Genomic DNA, 25,972 nt, shown 5'->3' on the forward strand with positions numbered 1-25,972 from the left:
ACATACAGTCATGTATGTTGATTGAAAAAACAACCGTCATGTTTCGGAACACTTTTCTTCTCAATTTGAATCTCTTAAACAAAATTTTATTGATTTTTTCCTTCTAAACTCAGATGTTGTTTGTCTCCATGCAGAGGCTGGTCCCTGAACTTCCCTTAAGCCCAGACCAGCTGGAGGATGTGTTTGATCACCTGGACCAGGACGGGAATGGTTTTCTGACCATGCAGGAGTTTACTGACGGATTCGGTAAGGCCATACGATGTAATTTCTATCAATGATTTTGGCCTGTTCCCAGAAAAACACCCAAAGAAATTACGCTTTACGTGGAGGAAGCTTGTGCCTTTGGTGCTCACTGGTCCCTCAGACAGTGAGAAGGACCCCCCTCCCTTCAAAATCCTGGCTACGAGCATGTTATATACACTGTCTTTAATGAACAAGTTCTGAAAGTTGTGTTGTTGTGTGTCCACGTATCCAAGTGCTGAAACCTGTGCTGTTGTGTCCAGGCTGTTTCCTGGGGTTTGATCAGACCAGTAGCCTGGAGGAGGACTCCCTGCCTGTACAGGTGTATGAGGCTGAGGAAGGGGAGGACCAGGCGGTGCAGAAGTTCCAGGAGTTTATGGACAGTCTGGAGATAGATACAAGCATGCTGGAGAAGTGAGTCGCATTCCAGACAAACCAAGAAAGCATTTTTTGCCACACAATATATGCTTTAAACTGTAGCATATAGCACAGAGTGTTGGAGCAAAGAACACTAGAACTAATACAGTTGAGTAAAGAGACTCTTTTTACACAACCAAGTCTTTTATTCAGCTGACGTTTCGGTGACTGTCTGTCACCTTCCTCATGGCAATTCTGACCATTTTGATATCACATGTGCTGTAACGCAATGTGAACCAGTCAGAATTGCCCTGAGGAAGGTGACAGAGGGTCACGGAAACATCAGCTGAATAAAAGACTTTGTGTATTTGTGTAAAAAGAGTCTTTACTCAGTGACTTTCCAACCTGATGAAACTATTCACAGAGCTCTGTGAGGTAGAACTAACACTGTCAGTCATTTTGCTGTACTGCCGTCCAGCCATGAGCGTGTGAGAGAGATGTGGCTACAGCTGAACCTCAGCAGCCCAGAACTCCTGGAGAACTTTGAAGACTTCCTCCGGAAGGTGGCCGGGGATCTCAAGTCTAAACAGCAGGAGCATCACAGACTGGAAGATGTCTTGAGAAGGTAACTGAGAGGCTTGTTTTTTTTTTTTTTTTTAACGGTGTCGCTCAATGCAAGGCCATTGGCCACTTCTAGGCATAGAGCTAGGGGTATAGAACTGTAACAGCAACTCTTCTCCCTGAGTCAGAAACATCCTCACAAGTAGTGAGGACTAACTGACCCAATAGGAGAAGCAGGCCGTGCAACAGTTAGGCCACATTACATTGGCTTAATTTTCCAGGTGACATCATCTGGAGACCCAAAACTAATAGGAGAGGGCAAAAAAAAGAATCACACAAGAATTCAAAGCTGCACATTTGCAGTTACCGTAGTACATAATAATTATATATAGCAACCTTTGAGGCATTTATGAGTCAGCACTGTACTGATTTCTGAAGTTCCATGGATCCTCGGTAGCCTGGGTGCCGTCCTCCGTAGCTACCAACTTGAAGACAGTTGTTAACCAGTAGGGACCTTGAATTGTTGATTTTGAGTTTCTGTTTGTTTCCCAGTAAATCTAATGAGCATGATGAGGAAGTCCAGCGTCTATATGAAGAGATGGAACAACAGATCAGGATGGAGAAAGAGAAAATGAAGTCAGAGGTAAACTACAAATCTAACCTACAGTGGCACGTCAGCAGAACGTACTGTGTCTGTGCAAAACCCTGATTTTTCTCAATTTCCGTTGGATGTTTGGTCAACATTGCATCATTGTTTTTTAAACTTTGTTCCGTCTATTGTCAGGAAAAATCCAAAGAAAAGCAGGCATATGAAGACCTGAGGATGGAACTGGAGGCCAAGGACAACCAGCTACATGATATACTGATGAGGCAGAGACAGGTATGTGGGTATAGTATTTTCCAATGAAATGTAAATGTTATGTTGGGATATCCCAAGACTGTAGCCAGCTCAATTATTTTTTGGGGGGTCAGGCCAGGTTCATGATCAGACCTGGTGGAGCAGCTCACAATCTAGGGGGTGGGGGTCTGTGACAAAGTTTGGACTTTCAAGCCTTTAAAAATGCAATTTCCCACATTTTTTTAACTAAGGCAAATGTGGTTATTGATGTTTTCATATTTACCGATTTTCTGTTTTTACTTGCTTACAGTTGGAACAGAAACTGCAGGAGTTGAATCTATCAGAAACCCAGACCAAACAGCTGAACCTGAGTCTTACACAGGTAAGGGAGTGTATGCTGTAGTGTGTGTAGTCCATTGGTTTAAGGGACCCTGTCTCTGGACCAAGAGGTTGGGAGTTCCAATGATCCCAGCTGTTGTTGCACACTGGACCTGCTGATTCTTGCCAAGTTGAATCTATGCTACATTGTTGCAGTATCCAGAGGTTTAGCATTTGAGAAAGAAAATGGGAGTTGAACACACACCACTACTAGTGGACTAGTCCCCTGCTTTAGTCCTTGCACAACTGTGTGGCCCAAGGGCTACAAAACGGAGATGGGCACTGCCATATTCTACCATGCTAATGGTGTTGGGAAGGCTTTCAACTTTTTTTAAGTTAAACCTGTTAAACTGTCCATTGCTATAACCTGGAACATTGACTGGTGCCAACAGATTGAAATGAAACATCTTATAAGTCAGTTACATCATGTGCTTGATTGAAAACTTGGCAACATGAGAATGTCAAGAATAGGTGTAATACACTTATTGATAAGTCCTATATTTAGTTGGGCACCCCCCCCCCACATATATAACAGTAACTGTGTTTTCCTAGTGGTCACAAAACTGACAAACTCCATATGGTTTATTACTGGAACATGAACTGTAATATTTGACAAGCTCTTGAAAAGTGCAACAGTACAAGAACACAATAAATATTTGGTATCAAGTGCTCATAAATTTTTGTAGATTTTTGACAACATTTGACTTGGCAATTCCCAAATAGCTACATGCACCTGGCATGTTTATAGATGACTCTCTTGTGACATTTATAGGTCTAAATGAAGTTTAGAAACATTCTTACGGTACATGTAGCATTTGTAAATTTTGTGTGAAAGATAGGGTCATAAAGTTCCCTGGAACAGAATAATTATGACCATGCAATTATTACAAGTAATATTTGGCAAATAACATACCAGATGCCTGATTGTGTTATTGAGTTATTATAACTTTGATCATGATACCAGAGTCACTGTCCTAATTTTTCATAATTCAAAATCACTCTCAGTTTTTGAATAGGAACAAAGTTTAAACCTTTAAAAATTGTACCTTATAATAATGGTGTGGCGTCGTGTGGTATAGTGGTAGGGCTTTTGGCCCGGGAACCAGGGGCCCTGGGTTCAAATCCACCTACTACATACCCCGATGTTGTGCCCTTGGGAAAGGCACTTAACACACTTTTCCTCATACAGCCAGTCTCTGCAAGCTGTCAAAAACTTTAGAGTTTGACGTTAGGAAGAGCATCCAGTCAGTAAAAACCTTGCTTCAAAAAAGACTTGCACAGGCTTGCTGTTCTGCACCTCAGCATGCTGAGGGGCAAAATGACAAGCCCAAACATGCACCTGTGCAAGCACGTCTATACCCCCGATTCTGGGAATCAATAGACGTAAAACTCGGATAAGAAGAATAAGTTTCTTGATTTAGCGTGATGTCAAGGCTGAAAATACATCTGATTCAGATCTCTGTTATTTGGCTCTCAGCCAGTATAACTGTTGTTAGTACAAATACCGGATGTGCCTGTACTATAAACAACATGACAGCTCTGAACACAGTATGCAAATGAGGTAAGTAGTTGGACAGGTGACAAGCCCACCTTAACAGGACTATACCATAACCAGCCTAGTAGGGTTGTTACAGAATATTATGCTCAAAAACAAGCTAGAATTTTAAGCCCATAATTTTTCTTAACGTTACATTTTTAACAGGAGACGTAACCTGTAATTTTTTAATGTCATTGTATTATTATGTTATGATTATCGTCAGTTTTTATGGAAATAAGTAGTGCCCCTTCTGCAGCAAAATGGTTTGTTCCATATACGGATCACTGATTTAAATACTGGTCTAAAACAGCAGTTTGAATCATACGACCACAAACATTTCTAGTGTTAGCAAAGAAGCATGTCTGTAGCCCCTGTCACCATGGAGATGAAACTGACCATAGATGTAGGCCTGGTTGTCATGACGATGGTAGAACTGCTGGAGTGTTCTGTGAAGTTCTGTGTGTTGGCATGGCTGTACTGCCGCTTCCTGCACATGAAAGCCGTACGCATCAGGTGTGACTACCAGGTAGGATCACTGGGCATTTAACAGTCTAGATGCTAACATGCCAAAAATCAGTTACTCATTGACAAGCAACTGGATATGATTTTGGAAACGGTCACAGTAAAACATCATATCCAGTTGCTTCAGTAACTGCTTTTTGGCATATCTTATTACCTGGATGTCTAGCCTTCACCAACCTAGATGCTAACATTTTACAGGTTAGTTAGTACAAGGTCCCTTCTCCACTCTGTGCAGAGCATAGGGGTGGTGCCAATTCCATTTCAGTAGCCCTTAGGCCACACAGTTGTGCAAGCACTACAGCAGGAGGCTAGCCCGCTGGTAGTGTTGTGTGTTTGACCTTCCCATACTTTTTCTCATATTCAGGTAATTAACACTGATAACAGTGTTAATGTTAGGGTTTTGACTGTTCTGTTTCCCCCACAGACTAACGCAGCACTAGAGAGTAAGCTGCACAGTTCCCTGAGTGGACTGAAGGGAGCCATGGCTGAGGTACAGGAATGGCAACAAAAGGCTGACACTGAGAGAAAACAGAAAACCAGGTATGACACTGCCCCCCCCCCTATCTTCCTACGTCCATCCCTCTTTTCTACCTTCAGATGATGTTTGACTAATGTAGAAAAGTTACCATAGACGTAGACTGAAATTTGCATCAGCATGGAAAACATTACATTTTAAAATTTTCTATATAAATTGTCAGTTGGCAAGAATATCAACTAATGTATTGTTGTTAGTATATATGACGCCTTCTAGATGAATATATTGTAAGTGCAGGACTTAGCGTCTTTTCTACCTACTGAAATTCTGAATTTGTATGTTTTGTTTTCAGGACTGCGTGGAGAGTGACAGCAGGGATGGTGAAGGAGAGAGAAAGTCTAGTCAAGCAGCTCGACCTCCTCAAGTAAGCACAATAGTTATCATATTATAGTGTAATTATGTATAGTAATTATTTACAGTGGCATTGAATTTTCAAATGGCTAGGCTAGCAGACATGAGATCAATAGGTCATGGGTTCGATTCCTGGTATTCCTCAGGCTATAAGTTGGGCCCCTTGGATAGGTACTTTACACAACTTTCCTCACTCCACCTAGTACATGTAACCCTTTATTGAATATTTTTATTTTATTCTGCTAATGTTTTGTAATAAATTTCTCCAATTTTTTCTTCAGGAATATGAACCAAAAGCTCAGAGATGACAAAGATGCATATGAAACAATAAGAAAGGTATGACATTTGTGTATCCTGCAGAAACTGAGTAAAATGTCTGTTACTTAATCCTAATATATGGTTGCAATCATTACATGAATGAAGAATTGTGTGGGGAGGGGATGTTAGAATGGCTAATCATGCAGTGATGGAATAATGCAGCGTTTTAAGGGGGTTAAAAGTCATATTTATTGCAATGTACACAATCATGAATGCAAGATGAAAGATTGCTATACAGATATAAAATAGATACTATTAGATATATAAATTACAAGACGTATATCTTATACATTATACATAAAAAATGCTTACTAGTACCACAGTCAGTTCAGGAAGGTGAGATCTGTCTTATTTTAAAGTATCACAGACTAAAATCTTCCTTTTCCCCCCCACAGAGCAGTCGAGGTGAGGAACGTGATGAGTCTGTTACCATGACGACCAAACCATCCCAGCTGGCCAGACAAGGCTCGTCTCTCAGTAAATACCTACCTGCATCTAGTGTCGGGAGGTGCCCCTTTTTCGTTGGTGTTTGTGTTTACGTTTGCAACTAACATTTCGTGTCTTCTTTTAACACATTCTCACATTCTTCATGATAAATTTTCTTTCTAAATTGTTTCTTTGTATCTGTTGGTGTTTTGTGGGGTGCATTTTTCTATCAATTAGATGCAATAAGATCTCTCTTTAAGGCCCTTATTCAAAGATTAATGCTAAAATGGAAAAACTTTGTGACTATGGTCACCGTGGTAGTCTTGCTACATGAACACTATTTAATAATAATTATTAATTCAAGGTAACATTACATTACTCACCTCTTGAATAGACTAACTACAATCTAAAACAATTATCATTATGCTTTCAATTCAAAGTTGCTCTTAAAATGCTATAAAACCTTTTAATTCTGTAATAACAGTTAAAAAGCTTGAAGTTCTTTTTTTGCTAATTTTTTTTTTTTTGTTCTTGCAGGAAAGACAGCTTCCCCTCGCACTTAGACCCCCTGGAAATAGAGGATGATGGGATAGAATATGACGTAATCATGGAAGAATTGACGCAGAGTTCTTTTGATGAGGACAAAGATTCATCAACGGACGTGATTTCAGCCGATCTCCAATCAAATAATCCAACCGTAGAGCGTAGTTTCAGTAGACGACATCCGTCCAGACAGCTTTCACGGCAGTCGAGGATAGTAGCAGAAGAGCAGCATGGTGACTTATCGGATAGCGTAGCGGGAACGAGGGATAGCGTAGCGGGAACAAGGGATAGTGTAGAGAACAGCGAGGAGGAAATGTTTGATATTGGTGAGCCGAGGGGACAGCCGGTGGGAGGGAATACAGTCAGCAGCACCACTACCGAACAGGTAAGCTGTTTTTTTTTCTTAACAGTTACTGTAGATTATTTTTGTTTCTAAAAATACTGACAATGTGCTGAAACAGCTTTACAGCAGTCAATTTGATTTCAAATTGCTGTATTGTAAATTGCCCTCTTGAAATTGCTGGTGGTAGAAGTTTAAAATATTCCACTCTCCTAATCCACACATTTGAGAAAAAAAGTGATCCTTCTATGATTTTAATTTTAATTTATTTTATTTTATTTCATTGCGCCTTCTACTGATTAAAAAAGTCAAACCTAATTAATTTATCGTCAGTATTGTTTGTTCCTTTTTTCATGCTACTTGCAATATTAGTCTTTGGTCAAGAATTTACAATCATCTTATTTATTTACCCCCAGGACCCAGCCGGCCCTGCTCGCATGTTTAAGGTGGTGTTTGTTGGAGACTCTGGTGTGGGGAAAAGTACCTTCATCTACAGGGTCTGTCATGATGACTACAAGGCTACATTCTCATCTACCATAGGTATGGATGTCAGCATTTTCATCTACCATAGGTATGGATGTCAGCATACAGGACAAGTTGTACAATGGTCAATCTGTCTGTAATATTGCACAGAAAAAAAAGTTATACAGGACAATTTGTTAATACAGTCATATCATAAAATGTACATGTTGTATCTTTAAGGTATTATAATTCATTCAGAGAAAGTAAAGAAAGTAACATGGATTTGTAGAAGAAGCTATCATTTAATGATACACAGAAATGTGATGTTTTTCTTAAAAATCATTATATCATGGACCTGATAACAGGCCAAATAGTTACTAAACCAAAAGTTAAGTTAGACCTTACATGTACAATGCATGTGTTGGTGTCAAAATTGTTACATTGTCTCGTGAAATTTATGTTTACTTATAAGGGAACACAAATGGGGAAAGTAGACAGAATATTGTACAAAAATATGATAATTTAATTCTACTATTATAAATTTGTATGACCATATTATATTTATTTTTATTCAGGTGTGGACTTCCATCTGAAGACAGTGGTAGCAAAGAACCAGAAGATCACTATGCAACTGTGGGACACTGCTGGACAGGAAAGGTGCGCCTCCTAGCTTAGCTTGTTTGTACTGCATGTGTGCTGACAAAAAGTGCAAAACTACATGTACCATAGCCAGTTTCAGTCAGTGACCACAGTTTTGGTCTATGCACATGGACAAGTTAAATAAGTTCAAAAGCTATTTAAATTGCAGTCAAACTTGTACTGGTGACCATCTCTACATAAGGACCACCTGGCCAATGTGACCACACTTGGTGGTACCGTAGGTGATTTTGACAAATTACTATTAAAAATCCCGTCTACAGTGGACACCTGTCCACATAGACCAGATTTTATTGGTCCCCTTAGTGGTCTCTTGGACAGTTTGGCTTGTATTTCAATATTGAGGTTTTAAGGTCAGTGTCCAATTGGACCCTGATCATGAGTGGTCTTCTTGGACAGTTTGGACTGTAATTTTTCAACATTAAGGTTTCCAAAGTGGTCTTCTTGGGCAGTGTTGACTGTACAGTGAGCATGTTTTTCTGCCCTTGTGTGTAAGGTTCCGGAGCATCACCAAGTCGTACTTCCGTAAAGCAGACGGAGTGATCATCATGTACGACGTATCGGCAGAACCAACCTTTACTAGCGTACGCAGCTGGATGGAGAGCATACAGGTTTGTTTGTTTGTGTTATTTGGATCTCAATTAGTGTGTGGCTTAACTTACGTTACATATATCACATGTTTTTGTAACTGTGTACATGTAGATATGTAAATATTGTACATTTGGGAATGCATCTATAGCAGCGTCACCTGTGCTGCAGTGCAAAATGGGCCCAGTCAGAACTGCCCTGAGGAAGGTGACAGACGGTCAACGAAACATTGGCTGAATCAAATACTAACTTAAAGTCGTTCAGTGACTTACCATCCTGATTCAGGGATATACAGCTATGGATGAGGGACATCTTTTCCTTTCTAATACCTCATGTACTAGCTGAGTTTGTTCTATCCAACTTTGGGTTAGGCTAAAATTGTATTGGATGTCTTTAAACAAGTGGTTGTGAATAACTGTGCTATTCAACTTGCTCACGATGGCCTTCTTGTTTCCTCCCCACTTTGATCCAACCAGGAGGGAACATCAGACGACACCGTGCTGATGCTGGTGGGGAACAAGGTCGACCTTCTCCTGGACAACGACCTGTCAGGGGTCAAAAGTCACGTCGCAAAACGACTGGCACAGGTCAGTGCAGGTCAAGATCTAAATCTGATTACAGTGATAATGTTTCCATAGATTATAACAATTATTGTCCAAAATAACATTAATTTTGACTAAGTCTGACTTTAACTTGAATCTGGTATTTGAATTTTCGAAAGCAGTGCACACAAAATACAATGTATAATCCAAATACATGTACCCTATGAAACATTTGGAAGCCTGTGTGATATAGGTAGTTATCACACAGGCCAGGACCACAACCCAGGTATGATATGAAAACATTTACTAAAAGTATTTTGAATGACTGTTTTTCTTTCCTCTGTAGGAATATGATGCCTTGTTCTTTGAGAGCAGTGCCAAGACTGGAGTGAACATCACTGAAGCTATACTACACATGGCAGGGTACGTAACTGTCTAGCTACCTTAGAATGGCCTTTATCATACTGAGGAATTCTTTTATTGTCTTAGTTTATTGCAAGTTCTTCCCCAAAGGCAACATGTAGTTGCAAGTAACATAAAAAAATATGCATCATCATCATCATCCACTGACTGTAAAAAAAATGCGTAATGAAAAACAATAAAACATGTACAGTAACTACTCTTGTCTAAAGGCTAACTGTAAATACTAACCTGTTGGGTTTGGCTTGAAGTTCTTTTTTCTGGAACAGGGGAAGATGAAAAGATCCTAGACTTTTTCTTGTTAGAATTTGAAGATCATTAAACATTGTAGGTGTAACAACAGTTACTGAAATAAAGCAACTAGCAGTAAAACGTTTAATCATGAGACAATTGATGAAAACAAAATTGTCAGGATTTGTAAAAGTGATTCAGATTTTGACTATCTTTCCCAGAAAACTGTGTGAAAAGGAGGATCAGCAGATGGAGAAAGCTCTGAACCTGGAGGAAGCCGTGAGGGAGAAGAGGTGCTGTAAGATGTAATACAAGAAGTACCACCTGTGAATCTGAAAAAAGAAAAGGGGGATGGAGTAGTGTAACAGTTTAATTCGAGTGCCACCAACTGATCACTGGCCCAGACCTTTTAGCCTAGCAGTTAGGATGTCAGCTTTGTGAGCTGGCAGCCTGGGTTCAATGCGGGTTCAAATCCTAGGAGCTAGGAGACTGTTAATACTCACCACTTTGTCTTTCAAAAGCAACTAAAAAAACACACAAAACAAGCCTTGGAGAGCACATGTAGTATTACTGTATCAGAGTGTGGTGTCTATGGTTATAGCTATAGTGTATGGTACATGTACATAACTAGTACTGTACATGTGGTATTGTTGTTCCTGGTGATGGGAGTATCTATTTTGAAGGCAGCTACCAAAGTGTCAAATTGAATGTATCTAGTCAAGAAAATGTTGTCTTTAGTTACTTACATTTACATGGCAAATTTATAGTGCAATTTTCAGTGCAACTTGAATGAAACTTTACTATCACAGTTTGTTGTTGTAAGCTCTTTTCTGCAATATTCTTTTATGCATAATTATGAAATGTTACACGTAGATTTCTGAAGTTGGTTGCTTTTTTTATGAAGTGCAAGTTCCCCTTTAAGTGTGCCAATGTAATACTACATTGTATTTGCAATAAATAAATCTCATGTTTTGAGGTTGACAGTTATGAAACAGTCATAGGGACTTAAACTCTAAGTAATATTATATAATATATATAATAGTTTTTGTAATCTTTGGCAATATGTGTATATTTTGAGATTGTACATAGGGTATTTCATAGACAAGTTAAAATATACTTATTAACTAAAAGAAGATTGTAAAATGCTGTGTTTTTGTACAAATATTGGAACAAAGTGCCTTATAAGAAATTCTGGTTACTGGAGTGTTTGTATTCCTCTCTAAAAGAGTTCCTCTGACTGCTGTGAGCTAGGTGTAAATATGCTGACGTCTGCATATAACTCAGCAAGTAGAAGGTTAGATATTAAATTTTATGCAATATGTTGTTCATGTTACAACAATGGCAATGTACTAGTAATTGAATGACTAAAGTTTTAATTTCTATAGCAGCTTTTACATGACATTGTACATGTATGTCTCTACAACTTTGCAGTTCCTCTTTTCCTTCGTAGTTCTTTCAGTGCCTAAAAATCAACATGTTGCAGAAAAAGAAGAGAATGTACAATTTTGTAAAATCCCCTTCCACTGTATCCTTAAATGACAACAGTCCTATATGTCAATAGACTATAATTACATTCATGTGACCGCATCACATGTACATGTATATAGTACATACAATTACAAGCAATTCTGAACAAACTATATACTAGTATTACTGCAATTTATGGCAAAATATTAGGTTACAGATTGCTTAATATTCATATGACAATTATGATAAATAGCTAATCTGAAGTAGACTAATGATTATAATGCAGAAATTATATATCAAGTACATGTGTGTTGTCAAACATCTTTTGCTCTAGTATCTTTTGTCAATAAAGATATTTTTGGAAAACTAGATATTTGGTACGTTGGATATTCTGTATCGTTACTACCTGAGTCAGAATCAAATCTTTTTATAACACTTTTTGTAGTCTTGTTAATAGTTGGTTTAAATATTTACGAACTTTCAAATCACTTCACTATCAAAATACACACAGTTTATACACTCTTCATTGTGCTGTACAATAACTTGCTTTGTGTCAAAGTAGATTCTTTTGATAATATATCTTTATATCTTCCAACTTTATACAGAATATTTCCTTTCGGGGAATATTTATAAGCTGCTACCCTGTGAAGGACTTATATGCCATTGAATTAATTAATCAATGTGTAAAGTTAAAACTTTTGTTCTAACACGAGTTCAATAGACTGAACCAGTGCTTTCGTCACACTTCAGAGAAGTCACGTGACAAGCCTCACTGGGTCAGTCTACTGAGGAAGACCAGAGTGACTGGCCAAAAGCTCTAGGTGAGAACAATCCTTTGTGTTGGAACAAAAGTTTTAACTTGAAACATGTAACTACCAACACAGATAAACTTTCATGATAGCATGAATGAACGGTTTTCTATGATCATTATGACTAGTGATTAAAATCATGTCACAGCCACAGGCTGAATTGCATACGTTTTTTACAGATAATTTAAAACTGATCTAATATATTCACAAGTTTGAGCTTTCGTGCTAATAAAAGTCGAGCAAGTAAGTCGCTAGCTATAGTCCAGAGCCATCTGAAATACTAACGAACTCCCTTGCTAGGATCTCTAAAGAACAGGATCTTCTTGAACACATTCAGGTTGAATGAAAGTATTAGCTTCATCATGGAATGTACGTGCCAACACAGATGAGCTCTCATGCTGATGAAAGTCAAGTACAAGTACGTAAGTCACAAGTCCAGAGTTTTCTGATGAAATACTATCGCACTCTCCGGCTGGGTTCTCCACAGAACAGAATCTTCTTGAAAGCCTTCTTGAACTCGGGGTTGAAGATGGTGTATATGACAGGGTTGACTGCACTGTTAGCGACCCCACTATGACAACATTTATAGAAGAGACAAGCAAGTCACTAGTCCGGAGTTTTCTGAAATACTAGCGAACTCTCCTGCTAGGTTCTCTACAGAACAGAATCTTCTTGAACGCTTTCTTGAACTCGGGGTTGAAGATGGTATATATGACAGGGTTGACAGCACTGTTCACGTATCCCAGCCATGTGAGAACAGAAAACATGGTCGGTGAGACCTGGCAGCTTTGGCAGGCTTGCAGGACGTTCGCCACGAAAAATGGCAGCCAACAGAACAGGAACACGCCTGGATGGGAGAAAGACGTGTCAAAAAGTTAGTTCTTTTTGCTAAGGTTACAACTGTTTATTTTTCATTCATGCAAACAGCCCGGCCGGGTGTTGAGCCAAATCCTTGAGCTGCCACATACGCGAGAGGTCAGGCGTTCAGGGTTAGGGTTAGTATTAGAGTTAGGCTTAGAGTTGGGATCATTGTTCAGGGCTGGCGTTAGGCTTACGATTGGGGTTAGATGGTTAGGTTGGGTTGGGTTGGGTTGGGTTGGGTTGGGTTGGGTTGGGTTAGGTTGGGTTGGGTTGGGTTAGGTTGGGTTAGGTTAAGTTAGGTTAGGTTTAATCTCCCATATAACGACTAAACCCCACCCACCCCTTGTCTAAGTTACTAGTACGTAGACTTGCGACAAAAACATGATATTATAAGCTCCGAAAAGCCCGAATCGTAAAGCTTGCTAGAGAAGCTTGTCAAAGAAGCACGTTATTCGTCATTACATATTCGACATGTCAAGTCCCACGTCATATAATGAGCAATTTTGTCGAATGTAGAGTTTTACTGGATAAAGTGCAATTTTATTTGCGTACTCAGCAATTTTATGGACATACTTAGCATTTTACAGGTACACTTAAGGGTTCTATGTGCGGATTTAGCAATTTTATGGGCATACTTGTAAAGTTGTTTAGCATATATCTGTAAAGTTGCAAAGAGTACCCGTAAAAATGCTGAAGTATGTCTGTATGTACAAATAGAAGTGCACTGTATTCGGTAGAATTTCTACATAAAGTAGCAAAACTACGCCACTATGACATTTTCACACACACACACACACACATGTACACACTCACACACACACACACACACACACACACACACACACACACACACACACACACACACACACACACACACATACATTCACACAAACGCCGGTCCCCGAATGTTGATACATAATGTGAACAGAACTGTCCTTGGTGCTGAAAGTTTGGCCCTCCCTTCAATGAACAACTAGTTAACGTTACGTAAATGCTAATAAAGGAACTCGTTTAAAATCTGCCTCTAGCAAAGTACGTCTCTTTCCTCTTATCTCTGTAATTGCTTTACGCTTATTTTCGCTGTTATTTCAGTGAAGCATTCGCATAATTAGTTCTGCTTAGTTGATAGTTAAAAACGTTACTATTTTTGGTTAAAGTTTTAAGATAAGGTCTTAGCGATAAATTACCGATAACTACTTTCATAACGACTTAATTTTATGGATAACATCCTCTGAAGACCCCCCAAAACTAGTGCGCGCTGGCGAATTAAAAAAAAAATCCAGCCCAAAAAAATGCTGCTAAACCACAGGAATACAAAGCTGGTACATTTGTATTGTGAATTTGCGGTGATACATAGGCATAGCGACTTTAACGACAAGCCGGAACATGCTGGCCTTTTGCGGCATTTATAAGTCACACTATACCACCCCCATCAAACTCCTTTCAAGCCGTACCCGGAAATTCAAGACGTTCCCGCTCAAAACGTCTGGCCGTACCCGGAAATTCGTGCCGTACCCGCGAAAATTTCAAGCCGTACCCGGTAATTCGTGCCGTACCCTGTACTTTTTCGCCGTATCCAATGGCGGATATCGCTCAGCCCCGGTGCGTAGTCACTCGGAAGTCGTCCGCGATTTGTACGACGCCACTCGGCAGATAGGTGGCCAGGAATATTTACCAGAGCATAGGCTATATGAGGTTGTGTATCGTTGCCGTACAGGGTATTTAGACACGACTTCCGAGTGACTACGCACCGGGACTGAGCGATATCCGCCATTGGGTACAGCGAAAAAGTACAGGGTACGGCACGAATGCATTACCGGGTACGGCGTGAAATTTTCGCGGGTACGGCACGAATTTCCGGGTACGGCCAGAATTTTTGAGCGGGTACGGCTTGAATTTCCGGGTACGACTTGAAAGGAGTTTGATGGGGGTGATACTGAGTTTTGCAGTTCCGTGTACCTTCGGTAGCCTGGATGCCGTCCTCCGTAGTTACCACCGGCTCCCTACCATAGACTACGGAGGATGGCAAACTTGTAAGATAAGGTCTTACCGATAACTTACCGATAACTATTTTCATAACATTGATGGCCTTCTGTTCTCGCTTGTTCGGAAAGTCGTCTCTAGGCTTGATCTTGAACTTGCTTCTGATAACAGCGAGAGAAACTTTCTCTCTTGCCCTGGGCCCTCTCCTGTTGTCCACCAATGTTGTACTACCCGTGGAAGTCCACGACGGTCTGTTGGTCGTGTGCAGTTGTCCCGGGATTCGTACGTCTGTCGTGAGGTCCTCGCTGTTGTCGTACGACGTGCTCGGCTGGAGTTCGTCGTCGGTGCCGAGGTTGGTTGTCTGCGTGTCGCTCTTGTGCATGCGCGGAACGCTCGGCTCGTCCATGGCGATGGTGTCACCGACGGACGGCGCGGACGGGTTGGAACTCATCGTGCTCTTAGGAGCGAGCTTCTTCGTACGCTCTTTTATTTTCTGGAAAACGTAAACTCCATATTACTTGAAATCCACTGACGAAAAGATATTATCTATGTGGTAACAGACGTTTAGACGTACATGTATTACGTAATTTTCTTCATCAACGTTTGCGTGCGTTCTATACTTTTGGATATCTGAGAAACATGCTAGGCTACGTCATCACAGTACACTACTTATCTTGTTTGACAAACATGTTTGCAAAATATTTAAGATATAATCATAAAAGCGGTCTGATGTAAACTTGAATTGAGCGGTCCAGCCGTAAAGCAACGTCGTGAAACTTTTGCATGATATTTTTATTCGATAGCATATAGAAAAGGACACAAGGGTGGCACATTCTGATATGCAGACATAAGGAAAGTGTTATACTCTATTTTGTAATGACAATGTTGGACTGCTGCCGACCTTAAGTATTTTGTAGTAGAGCACCAGCATCACCGTACAGGGGATGAAGAACGAGCACACTGAAGAGTAGATCACGTAGTCTCCGCTCTCAAGTCTGCAGAAAGTTAAAAAAAACATAAAACAACTAGTAATACTTGCTACTAATCCATATTCCTAAGGTTCCATTTCCAAAATCATATCCAGTTGCTTGAGTAACTGCTTTTTGGCGTGTCGTATTACCTGGATGTCTAACCTTCATCGATGTATCGTCATGTTAATTTTTATTTGCCATACAAATCAGTGTTATTCAGCTTGTTGTACATGCTGCGAGGCTGATTCTCTGAAAAAAACTGCTATAAACTGTTATAAACTCGGCACCACTTGCCACTAATCCATCATAACAGCGTCTATGAGTGACAGGTTGATGGATCATAGATCATAGATCAACTTTATTGCTCAACAACTGTAGCTGGTACTATGTATGGCAAAGAAGAAACAACATGAGTAGATACTTGAACTAATACCAAAATATAATTCTAACAGAGCTAATCCATAATGATACTAAACCTAATCTATTGTGTTATCATTACATTCTATAATTCAAAAAAATATGTCAGCTATTTACAATATGGTGTCGCTTCTGCATGCAGTGGTTCTGATATGAAAGATGATGGATGATGGAGCTGTAGGAACCCTCAGGGTAGATGTTATTACTGACGCCATGATGCAGGAAGGGCTGCTCTGACTCTGAGATCTCTGAACTCCATCTACAGTGTGTCTAGTTTGTCTTGAGTGTTTTTGTAACCTCTCAAGAAGGGTTGTTGTAGTTTTAAGACGTTTTTGCCGGAGGGATTTTTTATTGATCGCGTCTGCAACAACCTTCTTGCAAAAGCCTTCTAATGGATTACATAATATGATGTTACGTAGTTAGTCGCTAAATAATCTAGTGGGTTTAGCGACCACTGATTTTGATGTGCGCATTAGTTCGCGCCACTAGATTACTAATCTAGTGGGTTTAGCGACTAGCTACGTAACATCATATTATGTTTGTTACCATGGTAACATAAAGGTAACATAAATCATTGCGATCTTGCCTAATCTTTAAGTAGTCACTAGATATTTTGGTGGTTACAAAGATGGAACAAAATTAGCCAGGCAGTGTCCTTTTGCCAGACAGTAATACCATTTTGCCAGCCAAGGGTGGCCAATTTGACTCTGTCTTTGTAGCCACCAAAAGATTTGCTTGGAGACTGGTTCTTACCCACAAGTCCCGATCTGCCGCGGCCCGACATCCGGGTTGTTGACCCCGAAGAGCAGCGGACAGGAAATGGCGAAGGAGAGGAGCCAGACCAGCGCCACGGTCAGGATCGGCCGGCTCTTCGACTTGTGCTTGGCGTAGTGCACCGGCCACGTTACTGCGTAGAACCTGTGTAGGAAGTATGAATTGTGACCTCCTACCAGCAACACATCTGGTGTCAATTAAGATCAATAAAGGACAGGGACCTCGTGTCTCTGGATCAGTCTTGTCCAAGCCTTGGTCGAGTGTGGGCATCATTATAGCAGCCTCTCCAATATATAACACTGGTGGCAGCTGGGATTCAAACCCACGCCATCGAAATGAAACCAGACGGAGACAATGTTGAATTAGAAAGGCAACATTTGCAAAGCAAATGCATGATGTTTACCTTCGCATATGGTCTTCTCTGTAAATTCTTACACAAACACATTCTTATATATGGTCAGACAGGAGTCTAAATCCCTTCTGCTATAAAATTGCAACATGATGTAACCCAACACCAGTTCCCATGTTGACAGCCGTCTGGTTCAGGACATTGACCCTATTTGTTTCGAGAAGAAAAGGAAGAAGAGGAAGAAGAAACAAAGCAAAAACAATATGTTTTCCCTCGGTAAACTTAAGGAAACAATTGTGTGGTCGTGTGGCCTAAAGGTAGAGTGTTCGCCTCGGAACCCGGGTTCGAACCCTACCTTTGTACCCTTGGGAAAGGCACTTAACACGAATTTTCTCCATAACTCAGGTTTAAATGAGTATGTCTGTTGGCCACTTTCTAGTCTAACCAGCCGCCTGCCGAAGCCTGCTAGAGGCTACTCTGTCCCACCCACCTGTCGATGCTGATGGCGACCAGGTTAAAGATGGAGGCGGTACAGAACATGACGTCAAACGTCACGAAGATGTCACACATCACGAAACCCAGTGTCCAGCTCTGCACCACCTGCAAAATAGGAAATCAGAGACGTGTGGGATAGCGGTAGCGTGTTCAGCTTAGAACCAAGAGGTCCCGGGTTCGAACCCTGCCCATGTCACCGATCTTGTACTTTGGAAAAGGCACTTTACACGACTTTCCTCACTTCAATCAGGTGGAAATGCGTACCTACCTCCGGTTAGGGACGCCAGTCGGATAGGACGTTAAATGGAGGTCCGTGTGTGGCCCAAGGGCTACAGAAATGGTGATGAGCACCACTGGCATGGGTCCGTTCTCCATATCCCGACGCTGGCCAAATCTATTTTTTTTATTGCAATTTTCTATAAGCCGAGTGAAAAAGAGCTACTTAAAATACGTGCAAAAGTTGCACAAATAGGTTCGCACTATCATCATCTTGACAATTACAGATCCACATTACACAAGTAGTCCATCGGCTCTCGATGTGAATATTTAATCCCAGCCCCCCGCTAGTCGGATTGGAATTCAGGATGTTAAGAGCGGCGCTCGGCTATGATTGCCACCTACAAAATTGATCCCTAATTTTAATGCCTCTCCGCATAACTTGAGCTCTAGACCCTCTCGGCAATTTTCGTTTACGTGACAATATAACGATGTACTAGGGCGGATGGTGGTGATATACATGCTGGTTTTCACGTAAAGTGGTTCGTTACCGTGAGGAACGTGCGTTTTCGTGTTGGTGATTAGGCTACAGTGTTGGTAACGCGTGTAGCTACATGTGTCCTGAAATGACAAGGCGTTCTTCTATATTTACAGACATGTTCAAATTATTCAGTGAAGACAACGAGGTTACAAAACGCCCCCCCCCCCGATACAATACGTAATCCTGGCGCTTCTAGCTCTAATTATAATGAAATGGAAACAGTGGGTACATCCCCATATCTTTTTAAACAAGCAATTGCTGTCATTGATTTTATTTACATGTGTAAGCCTTCTCTTGTTAGAGATAGCCAGGGACTGAAAGTGATCTCAAACCAGTTTAGCTCACTGAAAATGTGATATTCCACTGGTCGTGACATGAAAGACATATATGTAAGTATATACAGGTTCATTGTACGGGGTAATTCCCCTAGCTGTTTTCGACAAGTGCAAGTACAATGGACCATGGCTTAACCAACGGCCATTGCCAGTAACAAGCATGTCAAGTGAGCGAAAAAAAAATACGGGATTCGAACCCCTAATTATAACCGCTTGATCCAGAGGTAGGTTTGCTAAGAACCAGACCGCATACGGCAAAACGCTTCAAAAGATCACCACAGTCAGACGGAACCACCCCGCGTATCCTACGCTTGGACTTCAGAACAAACGAGCAAATTTAAGACGAACGTCAGCGGGCATCAAGCCGGCTTTCAACCCGGCATTATCTTCCGTTACCAGTGGGTGTGTGAATGTACCGCGCTCATTCTCCGCAAATCGCTGCACTACAGTACTTAGTCATGCCGATCTAAGGGAATTTACCAAACACCTAGTACTAGATCCTTTCAATTCGTTCTTCATCCTGTGACTGCATAATAGCGTAACTTTGGCAACATTCCAGAAAGTATGTGGAACTCGATATCAATTGAAGCACTCAGCTTAATAGCACGGTTCGCTGAAGACTTTTGCAGCTCTAGATGAAGCTATTTGAGAAAGTATGCCATCTAAAATCCGTGTGCAGACTATACAAATGCTAACTACAGACACACTTTGGGGGAAGAAGTAATTTTCAATTTGTCAAAAGTGTTTGATCCATGGTCTCAGGTAGCCGGCTGATTGCTTGCATTCTCTACAGAAGTTTCTGGAAAGTTAAATATCGACTTTGCTAAATTAGATTTACGGTCAGGCTACAGTGTGAGGGAAGCAACGGGTGGCATTAATGTATTTTCCTTGTACCCAGGGTGTCTGGAAAAAGGAGAATTAATGTTCCTACTATTTTTGCCGGCTCTTTAGTCGATACGTTACCTTGATTACCCTTGGAGCGTTCAGGAGGTCGAGACTGTGGGAGAGAAAGAGTCGCGTTTCGCTTTTCACTCACTTAGATTGGCTATAACTCAGGTGTAAAAACTGCATTAGTGCTCTTCTTAAGTGATCCAAGAAGAAGTATGAATTTTTTAACAACTACTTAGTTTGCAGTTTGGGCTTTTGTCTGACGTAATGTCTGGACAGAAAAAGTTTCATGTGACTCAAGACTCAAGATGTGTTTATTGCACATTCGCAGTGACTCTCCCGGTCACTGAATTGCAAAAAAATTACAAGTTTACAAATTACACATATACGCTATGTGCTCCAAAATATGTCGATATTTTACATTTTTGGCATAATTCATAATAAGCTGAAAATCAAAAATTGTAATGTTTCACCAGATCTTGTTTGTCTTCACCAGATCTTGAAGTAAAATGTGGAAACCTACAAGCGTTGTTTGAAGCTATGTAATGAAGTAGCCCCTGTTGCATGTCTCACTTGAGTTTCTAGCGGCATGGAATCCAGACATTCAAGGCTAATCAATAGAAGCCCCCGAACTTACACACAACTATATACATTATTCTGAAACACTGTGTTTGCTAGACCTTTTTATACACTAGTAGTTAGCTCACCTCAAATTGTAACATTGATGTAGTCTGTCTGACTTCACCTAGTTACCACACTGCTATATGTGATCAAACCTTGCATTTGGGGGCGATGAACTACACTATAAAATTGGCTACTAAATAAATGGTATGCTTCTGAACCTGATAATTTCAATGGAACGATGCACTGATACAACATAACATCGCATAGGACGTCGTGTTATTATGTAGTTATTTTGTACTCTGTTTCAGTGCTCTTTTATCTTTGTTATTTCCAATTAGCCTTCGGGCAGGAATTTGCAATAAATGTATCATTAATGATACTTAAATGTGCGGAATTTTTTTAGCAAATGTCTATGTGGATATGCTGGTAAATTCTATTCTTCATTAAAATTTGCCTGGGAACAAAATGTACTGACTTTGTGACCTTAACTAACTGGCTAACCGTCTTTAATTTCCGGGGAAAGTCTGGGTTCAGGGTTCTTAATCAACTGGTTCAGACTTCATAGATACATCACACCTTGTTTTCGCAGGTAGACTACAAGAAGAATGTGCCCTCGGCCAGGGGTGGCCTGTGGGACGGATACGGCTTATTGCAAAGGTCGCACCAATGGATACAGCCCTTAGTTATGTAGCCTGATGAATTGGAATGCATCGATAACGTATGGCACTCCTGAGGGTACGGGTTCGCCCCCCATATTGGACAATCATGTTTCAACTGCTGTACTTCAAGTTGATTTAACAGCTTCGTGATTTTACCAATTTTTTTTCTTTGTCTGATTTCGCCTTGGGGAATAGGCTGTGTCCGGTAACATACATGTATGCGCCGTGCGGTCGTAAGCTGGATGCATTTTTGGGACAGTCTAGCCTGGATTCCAGATCCATAGCACACTGGGCTCAAATTTGTTAGGTGTGCACATAGCACACTAGCATCCACAGAACACTAGCACCCATAGCACACTAGCACCCATAGCACACTAGCACCCATAGCACACTAGCACCCATAGCACACTAGCATCCATAGCACACTAGCATCCATAGCACACTAGCACCCATAGCACACTAGCATCCATAGCACACTAGCATCCATAGCACACTAGCGCTCATAGCACACTAGCATCCATAGCACACTAGCATCCATAGCACACTAGCACCTGTACCTACGGGATAACTTTGGGCCCAGTGTGCTATGGGTCTGGCATTCAGGCTAGAGACAGTCCTGCATTTGTGGTACATACTACAGATGTCTTATTACGGAAAAGGTTGTCTTAGGTTGGTCCTGTCACTGTCTGTTTAAAAACCCTACGACATCAGAATCGCACGGCGGCCTACGCCGAATGGCAGCGCCCCATTAGCATACATTGCCGCCTACGGGGTGCTTTTTCTGGTAAAATTATCTTATTCTTCACCAAAACCTTGCTACATGTAAACATATCAAGCTGGTGTGTTACGCCGTAGGGCGGTTATACCGGCTATACAGATACAGATGCAGAACCTGGGTCAAAGACACTCCGTATTACGAACCACCTGCCAAGAAAATGTCTTGATAATAGACCGGTGGCACACCGGGAGTCCTTAGGCTCTGCTTGCCTTGTTACCGCGTGGCGCAGCGAGCTAGTTGCGTGTTGTCGGTGAATTAGTCTGGAATAACAATTGGCCTTTTAATTCCATGTATCGCGTACGTTTATTGGTTAAATTGTACTCCTGAACTTGTCGTTAAGTCGAAAGCCAAATTGACAAAAATGCACAACGGAAGGAAGACTCACAGTTTAAATTTGCCAGACACCCCATTAGTACATGTACTTTTATGATACAACCAAATAAAATCTTTCCAAAAATTTTTCGCTTCCACCTTACGAGTCAATTTACCTTTGAACGTTCCCGATCCCAATACTCCTAAATTTACCGTTAAGCGTTGCCAGAATCTCCTATGCAGACCCTTCAGTACTCTGCAGCAGAGTTAGAAACTTAAAACTCTTCTCTTGGTGACCTTCACAACTGGCAGGTAAAGTCATGTTCTAGAGTTGGGCGGACGCGTAACGAAACGTGACAAGTTGTATCTTGATGGAAAAGACACGCTAAGACACTACAAATTAGACGGTGATTACGATGCCTTCCTCGATAATTTGACGGACACACGCAACCTTATCGTGCCTATCGATCGTTTTCGCTCACTTTCCGCATCAGTAAAGCAGGCAGGGTCTGTCGGCCATCTTGGTGTCCGTGATATGCATTTCAGTGAATCTTTTTTGCGTCTTATCGAAGTTTTTTTTATAGTTTTCTTCTAGCATGCTCTTCCTTGAGCCAGAGACACATTCAATAGTGGTTATTTGAGGGGTTAGAAGACTTAATTGAATGTCCAAAAACGGATGGTTCACAGGTATGCAAATAGGAACACCAACATGGCTGCGATTTCGTCATGTAAAAAAATTCTATTCTGTCAGAGACTGAAATCTAGTCAAAGATCCCTACGGCTTATGATAAAGATATAAACGCGCTTTCTAATTAAAGCACACATAACTCGATATAATTAAACGGTTTTCTGAACATCAATTATAGAAGTTTAACATTTTCATGTTCGTGAATTACAATTTCATGTTACGGAAAGTTCATCATTCGACATTAACATTCTACTCTAATTTCACGCATTGCATTTGAGCTTCGCGTTTTTAATCATTGGCATTTGCAGGAAATCCGATCTTAACTGTGATCTATCTACAGACCGACTTTAAAAGCATTTAGATATATCGTGCTGTAAATAATGATCTCCGATCCAATCCAATCTAATTATGTTGTACCCGTGTTAGCACTGTGAGTCTAGACAGCCCAATGGACTACAGTCACTACTGTAGCAGCCACAAATGACTTTTAAATCCGATCAGGCTGAGCAAAATGTGTTGACATTACGCAGCGCACTTTCTGCGAAGCTTCAACTCGAATTTGCTTTTAGTTTTTTTTCCAAAGTGTTCAGTATTCTGTCGCCGAAGCTCCCGGGTTGACAGAAATTGATTCAGTCGTTGTCTTTGAAAGCATTTTTTCTAACCTTGGGTCACGAAACGGCTCCAGCAAGGGTTTCGGTACGTGGGTTTGTGAGGGGGGAGTACCTAACACTAGACTGCGAGGCGACAACACATCTAGATACCAGCAAAAAGCGCTGTCTGTGTCTCTCTTAGGACAGTGCCTAGTAGAAAGCTTATTTATTTATCGGTTTGGTTATTCAACGTACCCTTACAGCCAGGGCAGTCCTACTAGCCAGTAGCTATTACAAAGGATTGCCCTGTTGACAAGACAAGACAAGACAAGACAAGACAAGACAAGACAAGACAAGACAAGACATTACAACGATATATAAGGTGGCTTAACGATCTGGCCTAAGCATTTAGGCAAGTAGGCAGGTAAATAGAAACGTTCTACAAAGGAACATTAAAGCAGTAAAAAGCTTACCTCAAAGTAGACGGCAAGAGGCATGACCAGAACTGCCATCAGGGCGTCGGTTACAGCCAGGCTCACGATGAAATAGTTGGTCATGGAGCGCAGGTTCTTCTCCCTGTACACGGCCATAATCACCAGGAAGTTCCCGAAGATCGTCCCTGCGATCAGCGGAAGGGACAACAGGGCCGTGTAGTTCAGAAACTCGGGGTCCGAATCCCGGCGCGGCATCCCGTGCTGTCCCGTCACATTCGTGGCGTTGTCTACGAACAGTTCGTCCCAGGAGAAACCTCCATCAGTCGGGAGGATGTTCTCTAGCTCTTCACCAGTTCCGTTGCCTGCCATGTTCATGTGCGAATCGATCCAGACCGCGCGGAACGATGGAGTAGTATTTACACTCACTGCACCGAGAGGACGTCAGCGTATCGACTGTACAGTTCTGTCTGCCCCTGACGGCTCACAGAGATGTTCCGTCGCTGCTGATACGTTTGACGTCGGCGTCGGTACTTTGCGCGAAAGCTCTGTGTGTGCTCTCCAGCGGGACTCCTAGGAAAAGCTGCAGAGTAGATGATAGCGATGAATAGTAATGTAATGATAATGAGCTATAACTACCATAATCAACGCTGGAAGTCTCTGTGAATTTCCGGCAGACTTACCGTGCAGGTACTCGCTTCCTGATGGCAAATGATGCTCTGCGTTGTCGGTAGTGACCTTAGGGACAATTGACTCCCTTGATAGGTTAAAGGTGCCTGGGAATTCGCAACGAGCCCGTTACGAATTGACCCACAATTCTAGACGTTTGCCCCACCGTATCTTGTCACGTGTTCGCAATAGTCGGAGATAACCAAAATCATCCGCAAGGCAATTTCACACAAGTTTGGTGATATTTTTTTTGGAAATGCCATTGGTCGATGGTAAGGAATGGATTATTCGCACGAAAGGAAACAAATGCATTAGAGTACACTCTCTTCGCAGTGGGTAGATTAAATTGCGCCTCTTATGCATACTCCTCTCCCATTGAAACGATGGCTGTCAAGCAATCTTTGAGCGACAAAACTCTTCAGTTCTGTAGTGTAATTCAAACGGATTTCATACAAAAAAATATAGATACATTGAATAGCTCATTTTTCAATTTTTCAAGTCATATCTGTACCTCATGGACCGTATTCTGTTCACACAGTCACAAGTCGTACAAAACCCATTTTCGTCGCTCTCCGGTCCTTATCCAGTGGAAAGTGTAGACTTTACCAGGCTTCAGAAGCGGCTGGAAAGAGTGGAAATTGGCAAAATATACAGATAACATGCCAGGGGAGTTGGAGAAGGAGCACAATCTGGATCGGCAAATGTACTCTTCAGCAAACCAACTCCCCTGGCATGTTATCTGTCTAGTCTATTTGGCCAATTTGTACTCTTACTCTTTCCAGCCACGTCTGAAGCCTGGTAGAGGCTATGGAAAGCTTAAGGTGACCTCAGAATTCGCTAGCCTCCTGTGCAGGCTCCGGGGCGGGTGGGAATTTTGATACAGCGTTTTGAAGAGCGTTATTTTAATAGCCGGCCATCCTACAACCAGCCACGAGAGAAGGTTCCTGGTTATAGGATGGCCGGCTATTAAAAAAAACGCGTCAAACACTCTTCAAAACGACTGTATCAAAATTCCCACTCGCCCCGGAGCCTGCACAGGAGGCTAAGAATTCGCATTCTCACCACCACACCCACCTTCTGACCTTCTGCCACGTCTGCTCGCCGCACCGATCCATACAGCTGTACAGCTCCCCGCGTCAGTAGCGCCCAGACCGAGAGAAAGTCGTTACCGGAGACCCGGCAGACGTGTACATGTAACACGCCCACATAGGGGAATATCTGATGGAGCCACAACTGACTTCAACTGTCAGGTTATATAGAGGCTGACGT

At 41.5% G+C, this 25,972-nt stretch overlaps 2 protein-coding genes across 2 annotated transcripts; one reads left to right on the top strand and one right to left on the bottom strand.

Annotated features, from left to right (window-relative positions):
* The first annotated feature begins 137 nt into the window (after positions 1 to 137).
* LOC109463589 (ras and EF-hand domain-containing protein-like) lies at positions 138 to 11,494 on the top strand. The gene is made up of 17 exons (XM_019760445.1): positions 138 to 246; positions 504 to 654; positions 1,076 to 1,222; positions 1,711 to 1,801; positions 1,943 to 2,038; positions 2,307 to 2,378; positions 4,858 to 4,973; positions 5,261 to 5,332; positions 5,601 to 5,655; positions 6,033 to 6,145; positions 6,601 to 6,991; positions 7,363 to 7,486; positions 7,984 to 8,065; positions 8,562 to 8,676; positions 9,130 to 9,240; positions 9,542 to 9,618; positions 10,068 to 11,494. The coding sequence occupies exons 1-17, from the start codon at positions 222 to 224 to the stop codon at positions 10,153 to 10,155; spliced, it is 1,926 nt and encodes a 641-aa protein (XP_019616004.1). The 5' UTR covers positions 138 to 221; the 3' UTR covers positions 10,156 to 11,494.
* A 1,257-nt stretch (positions 11,495 to 12,751) lies between these two features.
* LOC109463569 (D(4) dopamine receptor-like) lies at positions 12,752 to 24,406 on the bottom strand. Its single transcript, XM_019760405.1, has 5 exons — positions 24,077 to 24,406; positions 17,968 to 18,077; positions 15,868 to 15,961; positions 15,045 to 15,459; positions 12,752 to 12,969 (listed from the first exon to the last, which is right to left on the bottom strand). Exons 1-5 carry the CDS (start codon positions 24,404 to 24,406, stop codon positions 12,752 to 12,754), a joined length of 1,167 nt encoding a protein of 388 aa, XP_019615964.1.
* Between the last annotated feature and the right edge of the window lie 1,566 nt (positions 24,407 to 25,972).

Source organism: Branchiostoma belcheri, unplaced genomic scaffold (genome assembly GCF_001625305.1).
Source record: "Branchiostoma belcheri isolate BF01 breed outbred unplaced genomic scaffold, Haploidv18h27 scaffold128, whole genome shotgun sequence".
Classification (NCBI taxonomy): Eukaryota; Metazoa; Chordata; class Leptocardii; order Amphioxiformes; family Branchiostomatidae; genus Branchiostoma; species Branchiostoma belcheri.